This window comes from Telopea speciosissima, chromosome 9 (assembly GCF_018873765.1).
Source record: "Telopea speciosissima isolate NSW1024214 ecotype Mountain lineage chromosome 9, Tspe_v1, whole genome shotgun sequence".
NCBI classification, from domain to species: Eukaryota; Viridiplantae; Streptophyta; class Magnoliopsida; order Proteales; family Proteaceae; genus Telopea; species Telopea speciosissima.
In genome coordinates this window covers 46,196,509-46,221,620 of record NC_057924.1, presented here as the reverse complement: position 1 = coordinate 46,221,620, position 25,112 = coordinate 46,196,509, and the positions used below count along the sequence as shown (strand labels likewise).

The window sequence follows — 25,112 nt, the reverse complement described above, 5'->3', positions numbered from 1 at the left end:
GACTAAACCCGCTTTGCCACGATTGAATTCGAATGGCATATGATCCGAGCAATTCTTAAAAAAGTATACCAACAAAGACCAAATGGTCTATTCGTGCTAGCACAGATTTTATTATTATTATTATTATTGTTATTATTACGCATATTTTTTTTTTAATTATTTTTATTTTTATTTTTATTATTTATTATTTTTTTTTGGTCCATGGCGTCGTGTGGGAGTCGCACGGCACCGTGTTGGCACCGCATCGTGTTGGCACGGCTTCGTGCGCACGGCACCGTGCCAGGTTCCACGGTCCCATGGAGGAGCTCCCATGGCGTCATGGGCCACTGGCCTACGGAGCCGTGGAGATCTCCATGGCGCCATGGACGTGATGGGTTTCTCTATAAATAGAGGACCCTCCCTCTCATTTCTCCATTGCCATTTTTGCTGCGAAGCTCTGCCTTTTTTATTTCTTGATCTTTTCTCTTTGTTTTTTGACCTAGACCATGTCTTTCCATTGATTTGCACACCATTCCCAGAGGGAGCCGCTACTTGGTACTACTGGCCGGGATGCTCGGGCTGCTTGGTACCCTTCAGGGGTCACCTTGGTCGACACCGCTCGCTACGGTTGCTGCTCCATATGGGGCCAGGTCAATAGTCTTACTCTTTCCCTTTCAATTTATGCATTTTATTTATTATATTATTAGCTTCAGCCCTTATAGATTTGAGGTAATGTCCCTAGATACTGCCCCAGTGATACCTGAAATGAGGCGAGGCCATTAGACACTACCCTAAGTGTCTTTTGGCATGCAAATCGAGGTAATGCCTCCAGATACCATCTTAGGCACCTAGTGACATGCAAATCAAAGCGAGACCATCAGACACTACCCTAAGTGTCTTTTGGCATGCAAATCGAGGTAATGCATCTAGATACCACCTTAGGCACCCAGTGACATGCAAATGAAAGCGAGACCATCAGACACTACCCTAAGTGTCTTTTGGCATTCAAATCGAGGTAATGCCTCTAGATACCATCTTAGGCACCTAGTGACATGCAAATTAAAGCGAGACCATCAGATACTACCGTAAGCGTCTTTTGGCACGCAAATCAAGGTAATGCCTCTAGATACCATCTTAGGCACCCAGTGACACGCAAATGAGTTTTCATCTCGTAGTCTCTACTTCTTCTTTCTTCTCTCATTTTTTTGCTCATTTGGTTATTACGCTGACTAACAATTTCTCTTTCTTCTTCTTTTTTTTTGCAGGGCAAGTCCCTTCCTTTGCCCAAGAAGTATTACGGGCTGGAGGCCTTTTTCGAGTGGTATCGAGCTCTCTGCCCAGCGGTGCAGTCGAGAGTTATCCGGGTTGGGCTAGGACATATCACAGCGTCCTTAGCCCGAGAGTTGGATAGCCCGACAATCAGGGCTTTGGTGGAGAGGTGGTGGCCGAGCACCCACACGTTTCACCTTCCTTTTGGTGAGGCGACGGTCACCCCTCTCAATTTCTACATGATCACTTGGTTACCCTTTGGAGGGGCACCCGTGAGTTTGACTCTAGAGGAGAGGATTATAGCCTCGATGGAGCCGACAAAGAGCCTGGAGTACTACATGCAGCAGTTGGGGATCGCAGTTATGGAGAGGGAGATCCCCGTGTCAGTCCTGAGGGGTGCTTGGGATGAGAGGATCGTGACAGACCAGTCGCTGTCCAAACTTCAGGACCAGCAGGAGAGATGTTTCCTCCTCTACCGGCTGACGGAGGTGGTTTTTAGCGACATGACGGGGACGGTGACAGCCGATGCCGCATATGTTCACTTTTTCTTGGACTTCGATTTAGCTGCGGGCTATGATTGGGGTGGTTCGACGTACGCCCACTTCCTTAACATGATGGACTACTTGGTTGTGGGGTCGCCGAACCTCATCGGATGCTGTTATGTCCTTTGGGTAAGCTTCCTCAACTTTGCTTTTCATTTCTCTCTCTTTTTTTTCGTTTTATTATTCCATAATTTGAGTTTGCTTTGCTAACTCACAACTATTTATTAGAGACATGGAGCTACGAGGTCCTACGGTTCCAGGTCGCCACTTTCAAAGTTGAGGATGACCCCGGGACCACTTTTCCTAGGTCTACGCGGTGGCATAAGTCCCACCTGCTCAGGAGTGGCCGTCATAAGGACCTTGAGTCCATTCGCGGCCTCCTGAACGAGCTGCGGCCTGCTGAGGTAAGCCTAAACTGATTATTTATCTCGCTTCTTTTTTTTCTTTTTCTTATATCATCCTGACTTTTATTTGACAGGCTTCTCTCTGCCCTTACTTGGGGGAGATTATTTTAGAGCCAGACCTCTTTGCCAGGACCTCAGCTCTCTCCTCCCACAGGATCCTCTTTGAGGGTCCATGGGGGTTTGCCTTTTATTTGGGGGAGCGAGTGTCCCTTCAGTGGCTCGAGGCTCGGTTGGTGCCTTGTCCTCCTCCTGTTCGAGTCCATGAGCCAACTTTGATGGATCGAGAGGAGATCGAGCATTGGAGGGCTGGTGAGCCTGGGGTTGGGCTGGTGTTAGTTGATACAGACTACACCACCTTCCTTCATCGGGAGACAGTCTGCGTCCCTCTCACCCGAGAGGGGCCTCAGGTAAGATTTTCCCCATCTTTCCTTTTTTCCTTTGTTTGCTTATTATATTGGTAGGCTGACTCCTGCCTTGAACCGCTTCTTCTTTTGACAATTTCCAGACCGCCCTGTAGTTTCAGGGGTCTATGGTGGTGGGAGTTCATCTCGCGCCTCTCGAGCAATGGAGGCGGAGTCAGGCATTGGGCCTTCTGGAGAGGTCCCAGCCTTGCGGATTGCTAGTCCAGATGATCACATCCCAGGGTATCGCTCATGGTTCATTCGTCACCACGAGCCTGGGATGGTCGAGGTCATCTTGCCGCCCCCTCGCGCTGCAGACGTCGAACTGGGCCTCCCTCTCCCTTATGATGGGGTAAGCATATTGAACTTTCATAACACTTATCCATTATTTTTCAAATTCTTGACATCTTGGATGAATATCGTGCCCAGGTGGACGTGAGCCGATATGCCGACATGAGGCGTATGATGGCGAATATGGATGAGATGATCATCTCTCGCGTGGATGAAACCCATCAGACGGTAATGCTTCGCCTCTTTTTTTCCTTTCTTTTTCTCATTCTTCTTCTTTTTTTTTTTATTTCTATTTCAATGCTTGTCTTTTTAATTTTCTTTTTCAGAGGGTTGAGCTTAACCACTATCGGAGAGAGACTGAGAGGATGCAACTCACGATCAGGAGGCTACAGGGTGATGTGGCCCGAACTGAGGTTGAGAGAGATGCTCTGAGGATGTCTCAGAGTGGTGAGGGGGGAGGCTTCGATGTTGACAATTACTCCCCTGAGTCGTGACCCCTTTTTTTATTTCTTTCTCTTTTTTTTTTGGAAATATTGTCACAACTATGTACACTTACTTTCTTTTCTTTTTTGTTGTTTATTCTTTGTATAGATACTACTGTGATTTTTATGTACACTTTTTCCTCCTTTTTTTTTTTTGTATACATAAATAAATCGTTTATGAATTCATTGGACACTTCCTTCTTTGGAGTGCACACATGACTCAACCCCTTTCTTTAGAAGCACAAATTCTATTGACAAATGGTTCCATTACATGAGAAAGGACAGAAAAACAAAATAAAGATAGGAACATTGAATTGATATCACTCATTTACAACATCTTTCGGATCATAGAGTCACCACTTCTTGTGTCAACATCTCTGGAGCTCTGAAATTCTTCAACTTAGGTTGTTCCTGCCTTGGAGATACTAAGGAAGAGATATAAAAACTGGTGTGAGTCAGACCCAAGAATCTCACATAATTGCACCTGGGTGCTTCTGGTTTTTCTACCTCGGTGTTCATCCAGGGGCAGTTCCATTGGATTTCTTGAACATCTCTTTCTTCCAAATACTTCTTCTAGTCTTGGATCTTGTGGAATTCTGACTTTTCCCTTTTTATTTGATAATGCATGGGTCGGAGGTGAGGACCCGGAATTGGTGCCACCAACTTTAGTTTTTCCATCAACCACATTTGGAACAGTGTCGGGGATCCATGAAAGAAGTCTGTTCCATATTTCTGAGATTGACTCATGGTATCAAAACCCTTTGAATGGTTCTGCTAAAATGATGGGAACGATGTCGCATCCTTCGTCAATCTTCTTAACTACTTCCGTAATTATTGGAGACATGCCTCTTCCTGGAGATGCTAACAGGTACCTCCCAATCATACAGAATAAGTATGCCCACTTTTCGCATTTGATCTGTCCTTCCTCTTCAAACCTATTGTTGTTGAAGATCTTCACAACTTTCAACGCATCCACCCTGTCATAATTGAGAACTTGCTTTACCTCCTTCTTATTCATGGCAAAGAAATCTTCCAAATCTTTGAAAAACTGTTCTTTCTTCATGCTTGGGAGGAGCAATTTTCCTCGAGGAGGTGCCATCATGCAAGCTTGGAATTCTTCAATGGTCGGAGCCAGCCAGACTTTTTCGAAGCAGAATGCATGTAAGTGGGGATTCCAGCATTTCGACAATTCCCTTAGTAAATTTTGATGGAGCTTGAAGCAACCGATCCTTCCCAATACTGTCAGATGGTGATCTTCTAGAAGTGTAGGCTCATCTACATTCATCCGGAGAGTCCACTGGCATAACTGTTCGTCGAGCCCTTCTTTCTTTGGTCCCCTCATACTACCTGCATCAAGGATCGGGTTAGCATTTTACGACATAGAATGAATAATTTCTTTGTTAATAACCAGCTCTAGATGACTCTACACCTAAGCTAGGTCAAGGAATAGAGGGCCAAATGGCGAGATTTACCCATATGTGCAAGGGACGCCGGATGGTAGAACTTTATGGGAGGGAACCAATACAATGCCCTCTCTCTTTCTTTTTTTTTTTGGTTTTTTTTTTTTGAGACAGTACCCGAATACATCGAGTTACCTACGTATCCCTTGGGAGGAATCAGGTCGAACATAGTTCAAATTGCTTCACATATTTCAGACGAAGTACCTCTTCAACTGGTCCATGTTGACCAATCCCCGAAGATCTTCTCCGTTAAGATCAGAGAGTTGGACTGCCTAGCTTGGCAATATGGTCTTGACTTTGTAAGGTCCACTCCAATTGGGTTGGAATTTTCCTCTCGGGTCATGAATCGGAGCTCGCTGCTCTCTAAGGACCAAATCTCCTTCTTCAATGCTTCGAGTGCGGACACCCTTATTGAATGCCCTAGCCATTCTTTGCTGATATTTCTTGAGATTGTCTATGGCCTTCATCCTTTTCTCATCCAGGAGATTGAGCTCTTCGTATCTAGCCCTTACCCATTCTCCTTCTGGCAATTGACTATCGAGTAAGACTCGAAGAGAGGGGACTTGAATTTCTACTGGCAACACAGCTTCTGTCCCATATACCAAAGAATACGGGGTAGCTCCGGTAGAGGTTCGGATAGATGTCTGATATGCCTATAAGGCCAGTGGAAGTTTCTCTGCCCAATCATTATGTGCATCAGCCATCTTCTGCAGTATGACTTTCACATTTTTGTTGGCTGCTTCTACTACCCCATTAGTCTGTGGACGGTAAGTAGTAGACTTATGCCTCTTAATGCCAAATCGATTACAGAGCTCTTCCGCTTTTCCTCGGAAATGCAAGCCTTGATTGGAAATCAATTGCTGAGGGACACCATATCTGCAGATGATGTTCTCTTTTATGAATTTTGCCACATTGGTGGAAGTCACGACTGCATAAGATTGAGCCTCCACCCATTTTGTGAAGTAGTCGATGGCGACTAATATGAATTGATGGCTGTTTGAAGCTTTCGGAGTTATCTTACCAACTACATCAATCCCCCCAGTAGAAAATGGCCAAGGGGCATTTAATGAGTGTAACTCCGTTGGAGGAATATGAATGATATTGGAAAATATCTGGCATTTATGGCATCGCCTTATGAAGGCAGCACATTCAGCTTCCATAGTGGCCCAATAATATCCCATCCTGAGAATTTTCTTGGCTAACATCCTTGCATTCATGTATGGTCTGCATATTCCTTGATGGATTTCTTCCATGATGGTTTGAGCCTGATCCTCATCTACACATAATAGTTGGATACCATTATAAGACCTCTTATACAACAAATTTCCTTGGAGGATGAATTGAGTAGCATATTTTTGCAAGTGCCTCTTCTCTCTTTCTGAAAACTCTTCAGGGTATCTCCTTTCCTTGATGTAATCAATCACGGACGCATACCAAGGCCTTCCATCCTCGGTGAGTGCATTGACTGGTTCTCCATATGCTGAGTGGGTCGTCCTTTCTATTAGGAACGGTTGAATCTTGTCCTGAGTATCACATTCTACCATGGATGCCAAAGTGGCTAAAGCGTCAGCGAACCGATTGCTATCCCTGGGTAGATACTCAAAGGAGACTTCCTTGAAGCATTGGATTAATTGCTCCAAATAAACTTGGTAGGGCTTTAACTTCTCATCCTTAGTCTTCCACTTTCCTTGTGTTTGATAGATCACAACGGAGGAATCTCCGTAAACTTTAATTTTGTCCACCCCTACAGATAAAGCCATTTCTAACCTAATAGCAGAATCTTCATACTCTGCTATGTTATTGGTGCAACTGAATTCTAACCGGAAGGCCCTCGGTAAGTAAAAATCACCTGGGGTTATCAGTAATACCCCTGCGCCAAATCCTTTTTTATTGGCGGCTCCATCAAAGTACAATTGCCATACTTCATTTGGTTCCGCTTCTATAGAGTGCAAATCTTCATCTGGGAAAAGGTTCTCTGTTGCTCGGGAATCAACTTCTGAGGGAAATGCTGCCAGATGGTCAGAAATTGCTCGCCCTTTCACAGATTTTTGATTGACATAAGTTATGTCAAATTCTGATAATAGTAACAACCACCTAGCCATCCTCCCTGTCAATGCTGGTTTCTCAAAAATGTACTTAATTGGATCTATTCGCGAGATCAACTTGACGGGATGTGATACCATATAATGCCTTAGATGCTTAGTTACCCAAACTAGGGACGTGCAGGTTTTCTCCATAGGAGCATATCGAGTTTTATACTCCAACAATTTCCTGCTCACATAGTAAATCGCGTGTTCTTCTCCATCCGCCTTGCCAACTTGGGCCATCATTGATCCGACCGCTGTTTCTCCTACTGACAAATATAGGAGCAACGGTTCACCGAGCACTGGAGGGACAAGTATAGGAGGAGAAAGTAGATACTCTCTGATTTTCATAAAGGCATCTTGGCACTTCTCATTCCACTCTTTCGGCTCTTTCTTCCTTAGGAGTTTGAAGATAGGTTCACAAGTGGATGTCAACCGAGATATGAACCTGCTGATGTACTGGATATGGCCTAAGAACCCTCGTACCTCTTTTTCTATCCGGGGTGGTGGAATTTCTGTGATGGCCTTTATCTTGTTAGGGTCTACTTCTATTCCTCTTTCGCTGACAAGAAACCCCAGTTGTTTTCCTACTTTGGCCCCAAACACACATTTATGAGGATTCAGCCTTAGCTTGTATTCTTTGATTCTTTCAAAGAATTTTTTGAGGGCTGCAAAATGGCCCTGTAGGTCAACGGATTTGACTATCGTATCATTGACATACACCTCTACTTCTTTGTGTATCATGTCGTGTAGGATAGCCGTGGCTGCTCTTTGATATGTTGCCCCAGCATTTTTCAACCCAAAAGGCATCACTTTGTATCAAAATGTTCCCCATGGTGTGGTGAAGGCAGTCTTCTCCCTGTCCTTCAGGCACATACTGATTTGGTTATTTCCTGAGAAACCATCCATAAAGGATAGCAGAGCATGGCCTGCAGTATTGTCCAACAAAATGTCAATATGGGGTAACGAAAAATCATCCTTAGGGCTGACCCTGTTTAGGTCACGGAAATCCACACACATCCTGACCTTCCCATCTTTCTTAGGGACTGGGACAATATTAGATAACCATTGAGGGTACTGGGTTACTTAGAGAAATCCTGAATTCCACTGCTTGATGACTTCTTCACTGATCTTCTCACTCCATTCTGGCCGCATCCTCCTTAACTTCTGCTTGACTGGGCGAGCGTCCGGATATGTTGGTAATTCGTGTTGCACAATCTTTGGATCGATACCGGGCATATCCTTATAGGACCAGGCAAAGACTTCCTCAAATTCCTTGAGGAGAGAGATCATTTGGGATGCTTCATCATCGTTGAGAGAAGAGCCAATTTTGATCATTCGAGGGCATTGATCAGTCCCTATATTTATAGGATGGGTGTCCTCTCGGACGGGTTGAGCTCTTCTTTGCTCGAATTGTTCTAACAAATTACGATGTTCTAAGACATTATCATCATTAGAAAAATAGGAAGAAGAAGTAGGAGCATACTCAGAATCAGCAATTTCATTCATGATAAGGGGAAGAGTACAGACAGACTCAATAGACTGGACATTTCCACGGGACTCAGATACAGACTCAGGGACAGACTTAGACAGAACTATGCTAGAGCTGGTTATAACTTCAGACTCATTAATACAGAAATCTTCCATCATTTTTGCCCAATTTTCTATGGATCCTTGGAGGGGTTGTATAAGAAGATGTGGTGCTGGTCCTTCTTCCTCTTCTTCAATGATCACCACCACTTCGAATAGCTCGCTGATCCCACGATCTCCTTGAGCTTCTTTCTTGCTGGATTGATCCAATTTCATGGCCACCCAATCCACTTCATTCTCAAACAATATTTCAAGCCCTGGTAGATGTTTGCCTTGCTCTTGATTGAACCAGGGTTCTTGATTTCCACAGTAAGGGAAGTTTTCTCCCTCCTTCATGAAGTACCGATTCAGGGTCTTAAAGTACGGAGTACCATTTGCCGCACTGTATTTCCGTCCTGAGGCTTTCTTCTTTGGATCCTTCGAATTAAACCCTAGACCTTGACGATTGGTATTGGCTTGTATCTCTGGGAATGTTGGTATCTCTTGTTGGTTCTTTCCTAACCCCAGTCCCGAAAAATACTTCACCTTTTTCATGATCTTTATGGAGGCCTTGCTCCATATCATCAGGAATTTCTCTAGACTCCAATCTTCTCCATTTGCAAAGGTAGTGCGAATGTGACCAATCTCGAACCCACCCAGCTGTACTTCCTGTGAGGGTGAACCACCTACTTCAATGTTGGCCAAAGTGTGCACCATTTTTGGGTCTCCGAAGATGGTAATCACTTTCTGGTCATGTATGAACTTCAACTTCTGATGAAGACTTTATGCTAAGGCTCCTGTTGAATGCAGGCATGGCCTTCCAAGCAACATATTGAAGGATGCCTGAATGTCGATGACTTGGAAGTCTATGATAAAGTGGGCTGGCCCGATCTTGACATTGGTGGTAAGAATCCCAATTATCTCCCTCCTGGAATTATCGTATGCCCTGATGGTTTGATTGGATGACTTCATCTTGTCTAGAGATAAACCCATGCATCTTGCTGCTTTGAGAGGCATTACATTGAGGGCGGACCCATTGTCTATCAGAACCTGGGGAACCTGATTCTTGTTACATTCCACAGTAATGTAGAGTGTCCGGTTGTGATTCTTTCCTCCCAGGGGTAAGTCCTCTTCTGAGAAAAAGAGTGACTGAATGGCATAAGTGGCCCCCACTATGTGAGATAATTCTTCAGGTCCCATTTCTATGGGCACTTGAACCTCGGTGAGAGCTTTCAAAATAGCTTCTCGGTGGGTTGGTGATGCCATTAGTAATCCCCAGATTGAGATGTTGGCTTGGGCCTTCTTTAATTGGTCTAGTACTCAATTTTGCTGGCTCAACAACCACCGTTGATTGACTAGACCGATATTTTTTCACTGTTAAATCCTTATTCTTGAAGTTTCGGCCACTCCTGGTTTCTGCAACTTCTGACTCTCTTCCTTTGATGACCAACTTGACTGGACAAAAGTCACCATCCTCTTCGTCACTATCAGTGATGATAAGGGGACTGTTTGAGTTAAAATAATACCGCAAGCGTACGGGTCAATCGTAGCTACGGGTCGAACACGAGGAGATATACACCACTCTATTTAACTAACTTAAAACTAATGCAAAGTAAACCAAATTAAAGCATTAAATTAAACTAATTAAATTAATAAAAATTAATGCATCCTAACTCATAAGCATCTAACAAAATTAAGGGATTAAATTGACGTCCTAACACATGAGCATCTAACATATCAGACTAACGCAAATTGAAAGGAATAAAAATGCAGCCACACATAATAACCACATAAAAAGGAATAAGGGAATAAAAGTGCATCCACAAACCACAACCATATAAAAAATAAAAAAAAAAAAGAAATAGAGGGAGAAGAAGAAGAAGATAGAGAGAGATAGAGGAGAGGGAGAATGAGATTAAGGGTTTATAGAATGAGATACCTTGATGTGCTTGAATACTTAAATAAACTCTCCATGGCTTCCTCTTCTAAATCTCCATGTCTTGTCATCAACATAGGAACTTAGACTAGAAAGCTTTAAACTAAAACTATTACAACCATTAAACTAGACTTATGAAATCAAAACTAAGAACTTAAGCCAAAAATAGGAAAAGAAGAGCAAATTTCACTAAGTGAATGAAGTAAAAATTACACAAAAAAACTGAATTAAAATTGAACTAAAAACTAACTAAAAACTGAACTAAAAAAACTAACTTCTTACAACCCAGAGGGCAAGGGGTATTTATAAGGGGAAGAGAGGAGAAGAGAGAAGAGGGAAGTGTAGGAGAAATATTCCCTAAGAAAAGAGAATATTCTCTTCTCCTTCCTCTTTTACAATGCCTTGAATCCTAAGAAAAAAGAAAAAAATAGAAAGAAGAAGAAGAGAAGATTGTTTACATAGACCTTCTATTTCTAGAAAAGTAAACTTCCAATTCTAACAAGTGCTTCATTTTCTTTGTAGATATCTTCTCCAAGCAATAAAATCAAAGATGTTTTAACTTTTCAACTTTCCATAGGTGAGAGAATATCTTTCAAAATAAATCTATCCCAAGTAGAATTCCAGAAGTGCCCTTGAGAAGTTGGAGGAGAGAGAGAGTAAGGGTGATGACTAGGATTCCTTCAAGAATAAATAAAATACCCATTTTGTCATTCAGGAAACGTGGAGCATGGGGTGTTTATATAGGCCTCACCATTGTGTTTCTTGCGAAAAATCACCCAAAATAGACCCAAATTTCGTCCAATTTGGAGTTCGAGAGCCCAAGATATCTCAAGTTGAAGTTGGACTGCCCAGAGCCCTCCAAATGGAATCTTTCGGGTACAGGAAATATAACTTCTGGTTATTGTGTTAAGACCCCTAGAATCCGAACTTTCGCTTCACTTTGTCTCCGTCCGATTGTCAATAATTGCAAATAAACCCCTATAGAACATTTTCGCGCTTCGTTACGAAAACGACCGTAACTTCTTCGTTTCAACTCGGAACCATGTGCCGTTTAAACCGTTGCGAAGCTGACTCGATGGGCTATGCATCCAAGCCATTAACACCTCTAAACTGCTTAAAAACATTTCCTTAGCATCATCTCCTCCATTTTCTCAAGAAATCACCTAAAACCTGAAAAGCACAAGAAAGCAGCGAGTAACTCTGTCCAATGTGGTAAAATGTATGCTTTATGCCCTAAGATTTCACACATAAATGTGCTCATCAGGGACCCTTGGGACAAGTTCGGATTTCAGCTCCCTCATCGGGCAAGGCCACAATAGACTTTCGGGCCTAATCTAGGATTCCCGATAGGGTTTCTTGCTTCTCAGCAACTTGTTGGATTGTGTGAGAATCTTCCGGTATCAACTGGCTAATGGCGTGAAAAGCTTCCAAAGCTGCTTGGTACATCTTTCTTACTTCCGCCAATGACTTGTAAAAGTTGCAGTCCTTCCTTTCCCCTTGAGAACCTGAACTTTCAGAATTCTCTTCAAGGCTTGAAATAACTGGGTGGATGTTCCCTGTTGGGTCATTAACCGTTCCTTCCTCAGTGACATGACACATATGGAAATTATCATGCGCTCTTGCCCACGCACGGTATTCTCTGTTGCCCTGATTTGGGGACAAAGGAGGAGTCCCACATAGGTCTTGTGCCAGAGCTAAAGTTAGCTTTACAGAGTTCTCCAAGTGATGGATTGCTTGAGGGAGTGACCACTGCTCTTTGACGGGTTCCAGCTATTGAAGCTCTTCTTGGTACTTATCATCCAAGACCACTGTCCTCATAAGCATTTCCTGGATCTTGTCTACATCCCGATGGATCTTGTTCACCTAGAATGACAAAGCCCATGGTGCGGGTCCACAGATGTTCTCATACTTTTCTAGACGCGTCCTTGGTTGCCAAGGTTCCTCATCCTCTGTTTCTTCTTCCCCTTCGGACTCTTCATCATTGGATTCTTCTGATGCAGATTCTTGCTCACTTTCATCTTCTTCAGATGATTGTTCTTCTTCTAACTGCTCTTCCCTTTCATCATCGATGTCCATAGGAAAGATGCCTCTGGTGGGGTCATTCTGAAATTCCCCAAGACTGATATCATTGATCCATGCGTCCCATGTCTCACTTCTTCGAGGTGGGTCCGAATAGGAGAATGAATCCGAATATAGGGCCAGATCTTCAGGAGGGGTTCCAAACAGGTCCCGAGCCAAAGCATTGGCTAACCAAGTCACGTTTTGCAACTCGTGGAGGGTCCAAGTGAGTACATCACTCTCATTTGGCATCACCAATTTCTCTCATCGTGCTGCGAAATTGCTGTACACAAGGTCTGGGAATAGAGAAGTGGCCTTGTAAAGGACCTCTTGAGTATTGGTGGAAACATCCAATATATCTGCCACCTGGTAGAATACGTTCATGCTCCAAATCTTCTCTAGACATGGTCCAATCACTTCTGGGGACTTCTGGTGAGGATATCTCCTCGTCATCCCTGCTTTCGTCCTCATCTGATGATACGAGTTGGATAAGATTGGTTGGATCGCTGTTATCATTGCCCCCGATGTTATTCACCCAATCCATTGCAACCACTCCTTCATCATCCATCGTCGGACTCTGCTCGGCATACTCTATCCATTCCTCATGGATTTCTTGGTCGTCCACCTCATCTGAGCTATCGTCAGTATCTCCCCCTATATGGATAAGAGAGACTTCTTCTGACAGAGCTTGGCCAATAGCCAGTGTTGAGACTGCTTTGAAGAGTTGGGGTGTAACTCTGGTGATTTCATTTCCTTCTTCTTCAGGGACCAGGTGGCATGCTTCGGATGGTGAGAAGCCATATTTGCACAATGGGTCATTGACTCGAGACCTTCTAGTCCAAAATTCAAGAAATCTAATTTTCGGAGCCGATTGATGGATGCTATGCCTCTGCCGCGATCACATGGCTGTCCGTCTGTTCGGACATTCCCGTCACAGTTAGTTCTGGCGCAATATATGCAAACCTGCATCTTCTCTGCCCGTACTTGCCGTGACTGCTCATCTTTCCCTAAATACCATGGAATGGGCTGGATCAGGGTAGTAAGATCTTGGAACGGTGCTTCTTCCTGCAACATATTTACTGATCCTGTAGATGATTCCAGAGAATAGGTCCCTTTTACTAGTGGTTGTGCGACTTTCCCTGCAGGCATCGGGTAATCTACCCAGGTGGCACCTTCTGACTTTGGATGATAGAAAGGGGAATTGGGTCGATCCACTTCCTGAGACATCTCCCGTTGAGTCTGTGGTTCTTTTTCCCCTTTAAGTCTCTTGGTCAACATTGCTATATAGACATGTGCCTTCATTAGCTTCCTCTTCCCAACTAGGTGAATCAAAGCAGTACGATCTATATGCTTAACATCTTCTTGAAGCATATTTACCCCATGATTGGACAAAGGATTTGTGGTGACATTTGGCAACTGCTTCTTCTGAAGTTCTATTTTGCCCTCGTCAATCAAGTCCTGGATCGCATGCTTAAGAAATAGGCATCTATCAGTGTGATGGCCTTGTTGGTCATGATAATGACAGTACTGATTGGGCTTATACCAGGCAGGTGGGTTGCTCAAATCCACAGGCCTAAGGGGGACTAAATTGATCATTCCCTGCTTCTTGAGCTTGGTGAATAACAACGATGGTGTCATTCCTCCAAAGTTGAAAGTCCTCTTCGGTGCTTCGGGTTTAGTTTGGATCACAAGAGGGGTGGGTCCTGCGGCTACCACCTGGACTTCTGCCGCTTGGTTGCTTATTCCTGCTGCATTTCCTCCTTTGGCTCCTAGACTCTTCCTTGCCGAATAGCTTCCTGAGGCCTCACGGGTCATACCCTGATTTTGCCTTTCTTTGAAGATCTTGTCTTCAATCTTCTTCCCAATCGTCATAAGAGCATCAAATGTCTTGATATGTTGGTAGTATATCTTCTCACGGTACTCCCCGTACAGATTTTCTAACAATATCTCGACCTGCTCCTCCTCAGTAGGGCGGTTCCACATCTTCGTGGCCTTCTCTCTGAACCTCATGATGTAGTTTTAGAACTCTTCACTTGGTTCTTGTCTCAAGGTCTCCAATTCTCTCCGGGTAATATCCATCTCAGTATTGTATGAATATTGCTTAGTGAATGCTTTAACCACGGAGGCCCATAACTGGGTTTGAGTGTGATCGAGCTGTGTTAACCACCTCAAAGCAGATCCGGTCAAAGAATACAAGAACGCCTGTCCCATTTGGTTTTCAGAAAGTCCCCATGATCTGGCAATGGTGGCGAAAATCTTGAGGTGTGCCCTAGGATCTCCCGATCCATCGAACTTGTCCAATTTCCACTTGAAATCTTCAGGAATTTTTCCTTCGGGAAAGAACACTAGGTCTTCCTCATCTTTTTCTTTGACTTTGTCCTTGACAACCACTTCCAGTTCGGCTACTTTTTCTCTCATCTTCTTCTCCCTTTCAGTCTCAGGAGGGTCCGTAGGGTGACTGTCCTCCCCTTCTTCTACCAGTATGGTGATTGGAGTTTTAGGGGTCGCGGAGTTGGTTTTTCGAACTTCCTTCTCTATTGGCCCAGATATGGATCCGCCCTTAGATAGTTCGTTGACTGATTGCACTAGTTGTGCCATGAGTTGCCGCATTACGGCCATGTCTGCTTGCAGCTTATCCACTCGATTTTCGACGTGACTTTCAAACAAGTGGTCCTTCGTAGGATCCATGTTGCTCACAAGTGATATCTCAGTTGATGAACTAGAGGAATAAGAAGAGGTCGGGGATCTTGAGAAGAATGGTGGGCTGGCCCGAGTCAGCCTTCCACCGCGTCGGATCCAGATGGGCAAGGATGGAATTGTGTTTCTACGGAAAAGAGAAGAAGATCTAGTTCAGGTCCTAAGAGGGAATAAATCTTATTCAAAAAAAATTTATTTTATTTATTTTATTATTTATTTTTCTTTTTTTTGTTTTTTTTTTAACATTTTGTTTTAATTTTTTTTATAACATATTTTTTTTGTTTGGCTCAAGTAATCGGAGCTGTCATCAGAGTTTCAGTTGGACCTTTTTGAATGTGGGCTTCGAATGCTGTCATTGCCCAAGCATTTTTTAACACAACATAAAAACAAACAAAAGAAAGATCCTAGTCATCGGGTTGCTGACGATTGTGTCTGGGATCAACATGAGATGCCCTTATTTCGAGGGACAGGCAAGGTTCCATCATACAGAAGTGGGCTTCCATATTTCTTCGAGGGACCATCGCGGGACTATGGAATTCCTTACCTTTGGTGGCATCTCGTATTGAATCTAGGTTAATCATCAAGTGAGCCTAAACTCGATCTTTCTTATAGCTAACAAGGTTAGTTTGTGTTGTACCCTAATCGTATATGGTCCATTTTCCTATATGATGCATGTAATGGGTAGGCTTACATAGGATAGAACAAGGTCACCCTTAACAGAACCGATATACCTATCGCTCGTGGTCGCGAATTGTAGGCACGTGGTTCTTTTGATATACCTGGAGAATGGGTCACAAAAACTCAGAGTAATCGAGCTAGTGCCTTTTTTGAGTGGCGAACGCACTCCACAGCACACTAGTGAATACCCTCGTTGGTGATTCTATACTCGTACAGTAAATATCAAGGGCTATAGCTTCGCCGCGAATTACCCATGACTACTCATGAGGTCCAACGACTAACTACGGGGGTAAGAGGGGTTCCCATGCAGTGTGTGTGTGCAAGAGAGTGGTACAGGAAGCAGTTATCATCCGATCTCAGAGTACTTAGTATGACGCGCCTCACCTCCCCGGGGGTAAAGGCACGACAGGGAGTACCCTCGTCATTTGATTTCACTTCGAGCACTTTGTATGATGCGGTTAGTATACGCACAAGGGTTAGCCAGACAAACATTTTATTGTTATATACTTTTTTTCACACAAGAGTTTGGAGAGAACATTATGTCATTTATTGGTAGCATCTATTTAGAAAGTTTGACCTCGAGTGGATGTTTGTCCACTTCCTCCCCAGTGGAGTCGCCACTGTAAGTACCGTGGTCCTCCGGGCTCCGGCAAGGGTTTCCTCAGCCTCTCCTTGACGACCGTATCTTATTGATGCGGTCAATGATGTCAATGTATAATGTTGATAAATGGGGATTGGGATCATGCATTAAAATATGCTAACATAATGTGAAGTCGCCACCTAGGGTTAGGGCCTAGGACCCATTAAGTGTAGCCTTATCCATTATGAACGGAATCGGGCTACGTGACTCCATATGGTCTGACCAAAGGTTCGGGTAAGGGGTCAGGTTACGAGTGTGGGAAGGTGTTAGGCACCCACCTCGCCCGGCCGAAGTCGGTCTCTCTGTCTTAAATGCTACATAAGGACGAATGTTCTCTCTCTTTTATTGCGGGGATGGGAGATATTATGAACTACATTCAGATGTTATAAATTGAGCTAGAACATAATAAACTACATTACATATACGAAAAATATGGACCAAAACGATGAAATATGAAAGGACTACATTGAATCAACAATAATGCAGTAATTATACCTGTACGGTTGTATTCCCTTGGCTCAGGGGAGATAGACGAATGGACTGACGCCAATTTTTTCTGGGCAAAGTAACTGCTCTTTCAGATGGTTTGAAGAGGAGCAAATAGATAAAATAACATCTAGAATAAAGGGGTTTTGATTGCTATCCGTACACTGACGGGATAACAATGCTTAGGAGCAGGAGTGCTCTATGCTCGAAGGGATAATCGAAGGATCTATCCACGACCAAGAAAATTTCACTCACTCACACTCTCATAAGAGAAAAGGGGAGAAAGGAAGGTGAAAAATGAGAAAAAGAAGGTGGAAATCACTTGGGGAGGGTCTATCTACCCGGAATTCCTTATTTTTTTGGGGTAGGGGGACCCTCCTATTTATAGGGGAGGGGACCCCTCACCCTTGGGCCAGATAAATCCTCCACGACGCCGTGGGGGACTTTTCCATGGCGCCGTGGGTGACATCAACAAGCTGATGTCACACCCCCTTATGGCTTGGTGGAAATCCGGTACACGTCTCCACGGTGCCATGCGAAGGAGCCCCACGGCGCTGTGGGAGCGCAGTGCCTTTTTTCCCTTGTTTTTGGGTCTAAAATGGGCCATTTTGTGTTCAGAATGGTTCTTGGGCTTATGGGTCAGTTATCTTGGGTCTAGAAAGAGGAAAAGTGCGTCATCCATCGTTCATGTCCTGTTGTCATCATCGCCAATCAGGGGGTGACAAAAATCAGCGTCTACAATATCATATACGTAATAGGATTCCTTCTAAGAAAATACAATTAAGTCCATATGAGTTATGGAAAAGAAGGAAGCCTAACATTGGATATTTTAAAGTGTGGGAGTGCTTAGTTTTTTATAGAACACCAGATCCTAAAAGGACAAAATTAGGTCCTGGAACACTTAAAAGTGTGTTCGTGAGATATACTAAAAATTCAAAAGTATATAAACTTTTGGATCTAGATTCTAACATAATTGTTGAATCAAGAGATGTAGAATTTATAAAAAATAAATTCAGTAATGAATCAAAATCTGAAGAGGTACCTATTAAGAAACCATCTTCTATTTTGGATTCTAGTGGTCACACTAACATAGATTCTAACATAATTGTTGAATCAAGAGATATGGAATTATAGAGAATAAATTCAACAAAAAAGAGTACTATAATAATATTTATAGATACATGTATTATACATATGGGCAAGAGATCACTGTTTGGGCCTCTAACGCCTACACCAACATGCAGGGCAATGAGAATGCATGTAGAGCAGAGGCAAGAGATGACATTTCTAATTTCATGGGAAGGGGAGGCAGAGCGGTGTTTTCGCATGCTTCTGTGTCCTCGTGCAGCAACCATGTGACAGAAGTAGCTTTCTTTTTTTGCTAAAAGTCAGCAAACAATATATTAAAATGTAAAAAGATACAAATATTTAACATCTGAGATACCCAGATGAATACAAAAACACCAAAATAGGGAAACCACCCTACCGAACAAAACAGAAACCTAACAAGAGGAACAAACCACTAACCAAACCTATACCCAGGGTGGCCTAAGTCATCATCAAGCAAAGCCGAATTAACTGAAGAGGGAAAATCAGCAAACGAAGAGATAGAGACCCCAGATTTTGCAAGGAAATTTGCCATAGGATTTGCCTCCCTAAAACAGTGGGAAATCTTCCATCTAATAGACTGTAGATAAGATTGGAGCCCAATCCAAACTTGCCTGACAAACCAAGGAATGTCACCTAAAATATAAGCTCCAACCACCGCCACAGAGTCACATTCAATCCATAAATTCCTCACACCCATCTCCTTGCCCCTAAGCAGACCGTGCATGACCGCCCAAAATTCCGCCTCGAAATTTGTCTTAATACCAAGAAAAACACTGAAGGCCGAAAGAGGAACCACCATCTCATCTCGAAAGATTACACCTCCATCTGCCCGACTCAAATTCCCTAAGAAACAACTGTCAACATTAAGCTTCACCCAACTCCTAGGAGGTCTACACCACCAAACCTCCCTAATCACCTGAACAACCTTAGGAACCTAAGAAATATTAAGTCTTCTAGCACAAACCAAGTCCTTAGATGAAGACACTGAAACAGAAGAAAGACCTGCAAGCTCCTTAAGAGAAAGAAGGGCATCCCCCAAGACCACTCCCACTGTCCTAACCTTCCCCTCGAATTTCCTGGAATTACGCTTCTTCTAAATACAAAAAGAATCAGAACCACACCCAATGCCCCCACACTTGACAAAGGCACTACTTTGGATTTTCTCTTCCACCAAAACACCACATCTTCCAACGACTCCACAACCGGCCAAGTGAGCCCACAGAAATTCAGAAATCTCTGCCACAAGTGACAAGAGAATCCACATTTAAAAAATAGATGGGATGTAGTCTCCACATCACCATGGCAAAGATCACAGCGGGACACTAACTGCATCCCTCTACTCAACAGAGCATCTTTTGTCGGAATTTTGTTGTGCATAAGTCTCCAAGCAAAACAAGAATGCCTCGACAAAAGCAATTCATTCCAAATAATTCCACGCCAAGGGACCTTCGGATTTCTCTTCCTAAATGTTTCCCAAGCCGAACGAGTGGTAAACACCTCTGAAGGGGTAAGACCCCAAAGGCAAAGGCAAGAATCCGAGCAAGGCTAGGGCGACAGCAATATAATTTTAACAAAAGAATTATACTGAGTTAGTGAATGAATGAATGAATCTGTGTGGGTGTGTTGCTGTCCATATGGCTTTGTGGTGTGATGTGGTGTGGTGTATGCTATCCATATGGCAGAGATGGTGAGCTGTGTTGCTGTCCATATGGCAAGAATGATGTGGTGTGTTCCTGTCCCATTTCTGTTTTTAAATTTAAATTCTTTTCCTATAAATATGGTGTGGCAGTGTGGTGTTTTTCCTGTGGTGTATTGTTGTGGTTTGTTGCTGGTTCCCTTTCCCATGGCTTCTATTGAAGTTGTTTTGAAAAGTGAGAAGTGAGAACTAGAGAGAGGGTAAGGGGAAAGGGAAGTTGCAGTTGCTTAGCTACCCCACTTCCATCTTGCCTTATTTTCTTCCTGGCCCTCTCCTCAAACACTGAACCCTCTTTTCTGTTTTTGTTTTTTTTCCTTGGTGGACTTAAACACACAACTTATTGAATTATTTGGTGGACCTAAAAAAAAAATAAGTCTTCGACTTCTTTTTTGAATTAGACACCTAGTTGATCCATAGTTGGTTTACTGGTTTGTTTGAAGATTTGAGACTATTAAGTCAAGCTTTTTAGAATTTGGCTAAGTTTAGTCTTGCTGATCTTCATTTTTGCTATAATTTTCCTTTATTCATTTTGTAAAATCAGTAGAGAATTATTCTTTTTTTAAGGTCTTCTAGTACATTCTGTAAAATCAGTAAAATTTACATCTCAAACAAAAACTTCTCCATTTTTACTGTATTTCTCTTCATTAGCATTTTATTGCTTTCTCAGCAACACTTTAAATCCTTTCCTAGAGATACATAACACTTAACATTGACTGATATTAACACATAGATCTATAATAATTGATGGATTTACATAAGTAGATGCATCATGTCCCTATCCCTGCTCTTTCATTGCCTCTATTTACATTAGAGTAAACATCTAGTAGACCCCCTGAGGTCTGTTCACCTATCTTGTAGTCCCCTCATGCATTAAAACCTTACTTACAGACCCATTAACTTCACGGTGTTAGTTAGGTGTTAGTTTAACAAAGTAAAAGACCAAAATAGCCTTTGTATATCTTTAATAAAATACAAAGGCTATTTAAAAGACAATTCTGCCCTTCTCTCTGCCCAACTATTCCATCAGATTTTCAACTTCACAAGGTGCCCTCGCCGGAGGAACAATTGAAACCGAAAAAAAAAAGCAGGTCAAGAACAGGCCGAGGAAGAACAACAGAAAGAGGCAAAAGCAAAAGGGTCAAAGCCTCAACAACAACAACCCCAATGGAGGAGATCCATCTTCTGTAGCAGTAAAAGAAGAGACTACCCATCTTGATCTTCATCATCCTCAAACACAAACTTATTCAAATCCATCCCTTCCACTGCCGCTCAACCTCGAAGTAAATCGGCATCGTCCCTCTTGCTCCTTTATTCCATGATCTTCTTTTTTGTGCACTACCTCTCCCTCTGAGACAGTCTTTCTTTCCTTTTCCTTTGTTTAATCGGTTCTAAGTTCTGCAATACTCTCTCTAATGGATCGGTGTAGGGTTTGCAAGGAGAAGAAAAAGACAAAAGGGTTCTACCAAAAGGGGAACAAAAAAAAAGACAAAGGGGAAGATTGCGTGTGCTTTTTATTGAGAGAGGAATCCGGTGCAGGGTTTGTAAGGAGAAGAAAAGACAAAAGGGAAGAGATGGTGTGTACTCTTTTGTGAGAGAGGAATCCCTAAAGATTTTTATTTTGGAGTTAAACGCTCAGAACCTATTGAGCCACTTCATCTTCTCCACTCCCCACCGCACTTAGTCACACCTGCGACTCCACTGATCCTAACCGATTTCAATCGATCCCAGTCGAAATTTTTTGTGTGGATTTTACTCCATTTATGACCGATTTCAATCTAATATCCCAAGTTCAGAAGCCACCTTCTCTATCAGAGTTGGAAGCCTATCTTTTGCATTTGGTAGAAAGAATTACATCGAGATATTGAAGGTAGCCATTGCCGCCATCATAAGGAAAGTGATTTAAGGAAAACGGAATAGGATTTAAGGCAAAATAAGGAGCGATTTAGTTAGGGGAAAGGGTACCTTCAATTTCGAGTGAGATTTCCTGGTTCTTCCTCACGGTCGGCATCTCCAAATCTTAATTCTAAGGTTGGAGATGAAATAAGGATACAATTGTAATTTCTACTTTGGCTATTTTCTTTAAAGATGTATAAGGGTATTTTTGACATTTATATAACCTTTAATCTACTGACATCATCACTTAACCTATTGACTATAACGGAACGAGTATTCCGTCCATCATATGGGTCCGTAAGTAAGATTTTAATAAATAAAGGGGTTACAAGATAGGTAAACAAACCTCAAGGGATCTACTAAATGTTTATTCTTCACATTATTATAGCTGTTTCTGCATCAAATATACAACATTGAAGAATAAGAGATTGAAACTGAAAAAGCCCTTGCAGAGAATAAGAGGAGAAGAAGAAGATGGAATGAGAGAGGATAGGGTTTACCGTAGCAGAGAAAGGCTTCGAATGTCATACCAGAGCAGAATAGGAGACGAAGAAGATGGAAGATAGAGGAGAATAGGTCCGTTGTTGTTGAAGCTCAGTCCAACGGTAAAATGTGCCTCTCTTCTTTGAATTGTTTAAGTTTTATTGGTTTAAAGCTAAAAGGGTATATGTGACATTGCAACTTCTTGTTTGCCTTAAGATAACACCGTCACTGTAGGTGGGGACGAATGAGTTTTTTCAGATTGGAGGGGTTGATATGAGATTCGATTCTGTTTCAGGGGATATTTCGTAATTTACTCAAATAAAAATTGTAGATAGGATTCAACATTCAACACAGATATCTGAGAAGAGGAAGAAGGAGTGAAGAACAAGCGAGATAGATCAAATATGGAGGCAGTGTATCTATTGTGCTCCATTATCTACAATTCCGTGACTTCTTCGATTCTTTCTATCCATCTCCTCTACCGCTTTCTCCTACGAGCATTCAGCACCGTCTCCTCTTCTTCTTCTTCTCCTTCTCATCCTCTCAATGAGGAAGAAGAAGAAGAAGTGGCTCTGTATGAAGGTTCGGTTTGGCATGAACGCAGGCGTCCCGTCCATCACTCTTTTCGATACCCAGTTCGATACGCCCTCATCTACCTTGATCGTGCAAAACCTGACACGCTCCTCAACCACTTCTCCGCTGATCAAGCTCGCAAAATCACTGCAACCACCGGACCCGTGTAATTACCTCTCTCTCTCTCTATCTCTTTCTCTCTGAAATATCCACTATTGTCCTGTTTGGTGGGTCCAGCTTCACTTTCGTCTATAAATTGTGGGTATTTGATTATTTGTTATTTTCATGTTTAGTTCTTTGCAAGCGAATAAGCCAAATTTCAGTAGTTGTAAGTTGTCACTAATTTACGCCATTTTTGGTTGAGTTTGGCTACAATATCTATCTCACAGTAGGTAGTTCTCAGACTTCAATTCTAATGTATCTTCAATTGTCGGGCTTATGCCAAATTCGGTATCTACCCTGTTTTCTTCTCTAGTTTTTGAAGGATGGAATAATGGAGATTTGTTGGAATTTGGGTTTTTGAGTAGCCGTTAGAACTCTTGAGTTAAGGGCTAGTGTATTCTCCTTAAAGTGATTATTATGCCTTAAGACTAAGTTCCAACGTGGTACTTTTGAATATTGGTTTGTTGATTGATATCTTAATGTGCGAAATTTCAAGCTTGTAATCAGGCTCGGATTTTGGCCATCTCTTTTCTTATTCTTTCTCTCTCTCTTTCTTTCCCCCCCCCCCCCCTTCTAATTGTTAAGATTATTTCTAGCTTCCAGGGTCCAGATTAAACCTGATGTTTTTCTGCATTTGCAATTTGTACAGGTTCCTCCTGACAATTCCTAAAAGTGTGGGATATGAACAAAACCCATTGAGTGTGTATTACTGCTATGATCTTGAAGGTTCTATTCAATGCTTGAAGAAGTGCATTGCTGAGGTGGGTTACAAGACACACTTTTAAAAAAAAAATCATATACGTATTTGTGTGTTTTGTGATTAGGACAAAAGATTTTTGATCCCTTTTGTGTATCTGTAGACATGATGCAAATGTTTGTCAAACCGGATCATAAAGTGTTTGACCAAATTATGGAACATGACCGTACAGTGATTACTTAGAATCTATAGCAAATGATGCACATTGGAAGATTATTGAGTGGCTGATCAAAACTCATCCGGAACATTTGTCAGTATTGCTCCATAAATGAGCACGAGTGGTTTCTGTGATTAATTTGTGCATTTGAGCTTTAATCAACCCCTTGGATTGGGTACAGTCCAAAACTTTTTCCATTCAAACTGTGCTGAGGAAGCTCCCACATATCCAATTCATGGGAGCAATGCTGGAAATTATGGATATGCGGGGGGAGCACAAGGCATTTTGAATAATCCAGTATGGAATTTAAGCAGAAAATGAACACATTGTATACTAGAAACCCATTTTTCCTCTCCCCCCCCCCCCCCCAAAAAAAAAAAAAAAAAAAAAAACAAAAAAGATTGTGTGAAATGTCAGTCATATAGTTTTAGTTGACTGTTCTCATTCATTGTCATCCATTTTATCAGTCCAAAATTTAACCATCCTATAGAGTGGACACAAAAGAATTGTTGTTGTTTTTACTATTGTTACTATTATCATTATCATCATCAACATCATCATTTTATGGACGGGCATAAAAAAATTTGACATTACAACAATACTAGACCGGTTAGAATCTTCGTCTGAGAAGTTTCATCAACCATATTCATGGGGCAGTAGTGCAACTATCAGAAGTGAGGATCATCTGGATGAAGGTGGCTTTTAACATATGGATACTTCAACTTGATGTTGATAGAGTGTTTGTTTCGGATTCATTTAGCTATATATTTTCTGACTTGCTTGAAGGGAATAGTAGATTTTCACATTTTATAGTAGATATTACCTATAGACTTGTCAACTGGATGATTCCATTAGTGGATCACATTTTTCATATGATTTAACTAAAATGTCAGGAGAAGTGGTTGCTTCGAATGCATATCTATGGTTTCCCCCCCACCCCTCACCAAAAAAAAAAAAAAACTTGCCCTCATGTAATTCAAATTTAGCTCTTATTGTATGGCTGAATATCATTTTTTTGGATCTTTGTGCATTATGCTGCATTCAAGAGTGTGGCTTTCTGATTTGCCATAAATTGGGCCAACTGTAAGATGGAAACTCCCCATTTTAGCCTAGTTATCATCATGTCATTGATCCATATGATTATAACGTAAAACAAGAATGTGGAGAACACATGTTCCTCGTGGTTGTTTCTCATATAATATGGTTGTTAGTATTTTGGTTTGACATTTATGTGAATATTATGACCATCTTTGCGAAAGCAAGGGTAAGGCTGTGTACATTATGACCCTCCCCAGACCCTGCAAT

General features: G+C 42.3%; 1 protein-coding gene across 1 annotated transcript in view; it reads left to right on the top strand.

Annotated features, from left to right (window-relative positions):
• The first annotated feature begins 22,518 nt into the window (after window positions 1–22,518).
• The window catches only part of LOC122641025, a 30,733-nt gene continuing 28,139 nt past the window's right edge, over window positions 22,519–25,112 (top strand). Inside the window, exons 1-2 of the mRNA XM_043834340.1 lie at window positions 22,519–22,897; window positions 23,543–23,654. Of these exons, the coding sequence (XP_043690275.1) occupies window positions 22,563–22,897; window positions 23,543–23,654 (447 nt within the window). The 5' untranslated portion in view covers window positions 22,519–22,562. The remainder of the gene's footprint in view (window positions 22,898–23,542; window positions 23,655–25,112) is intronic.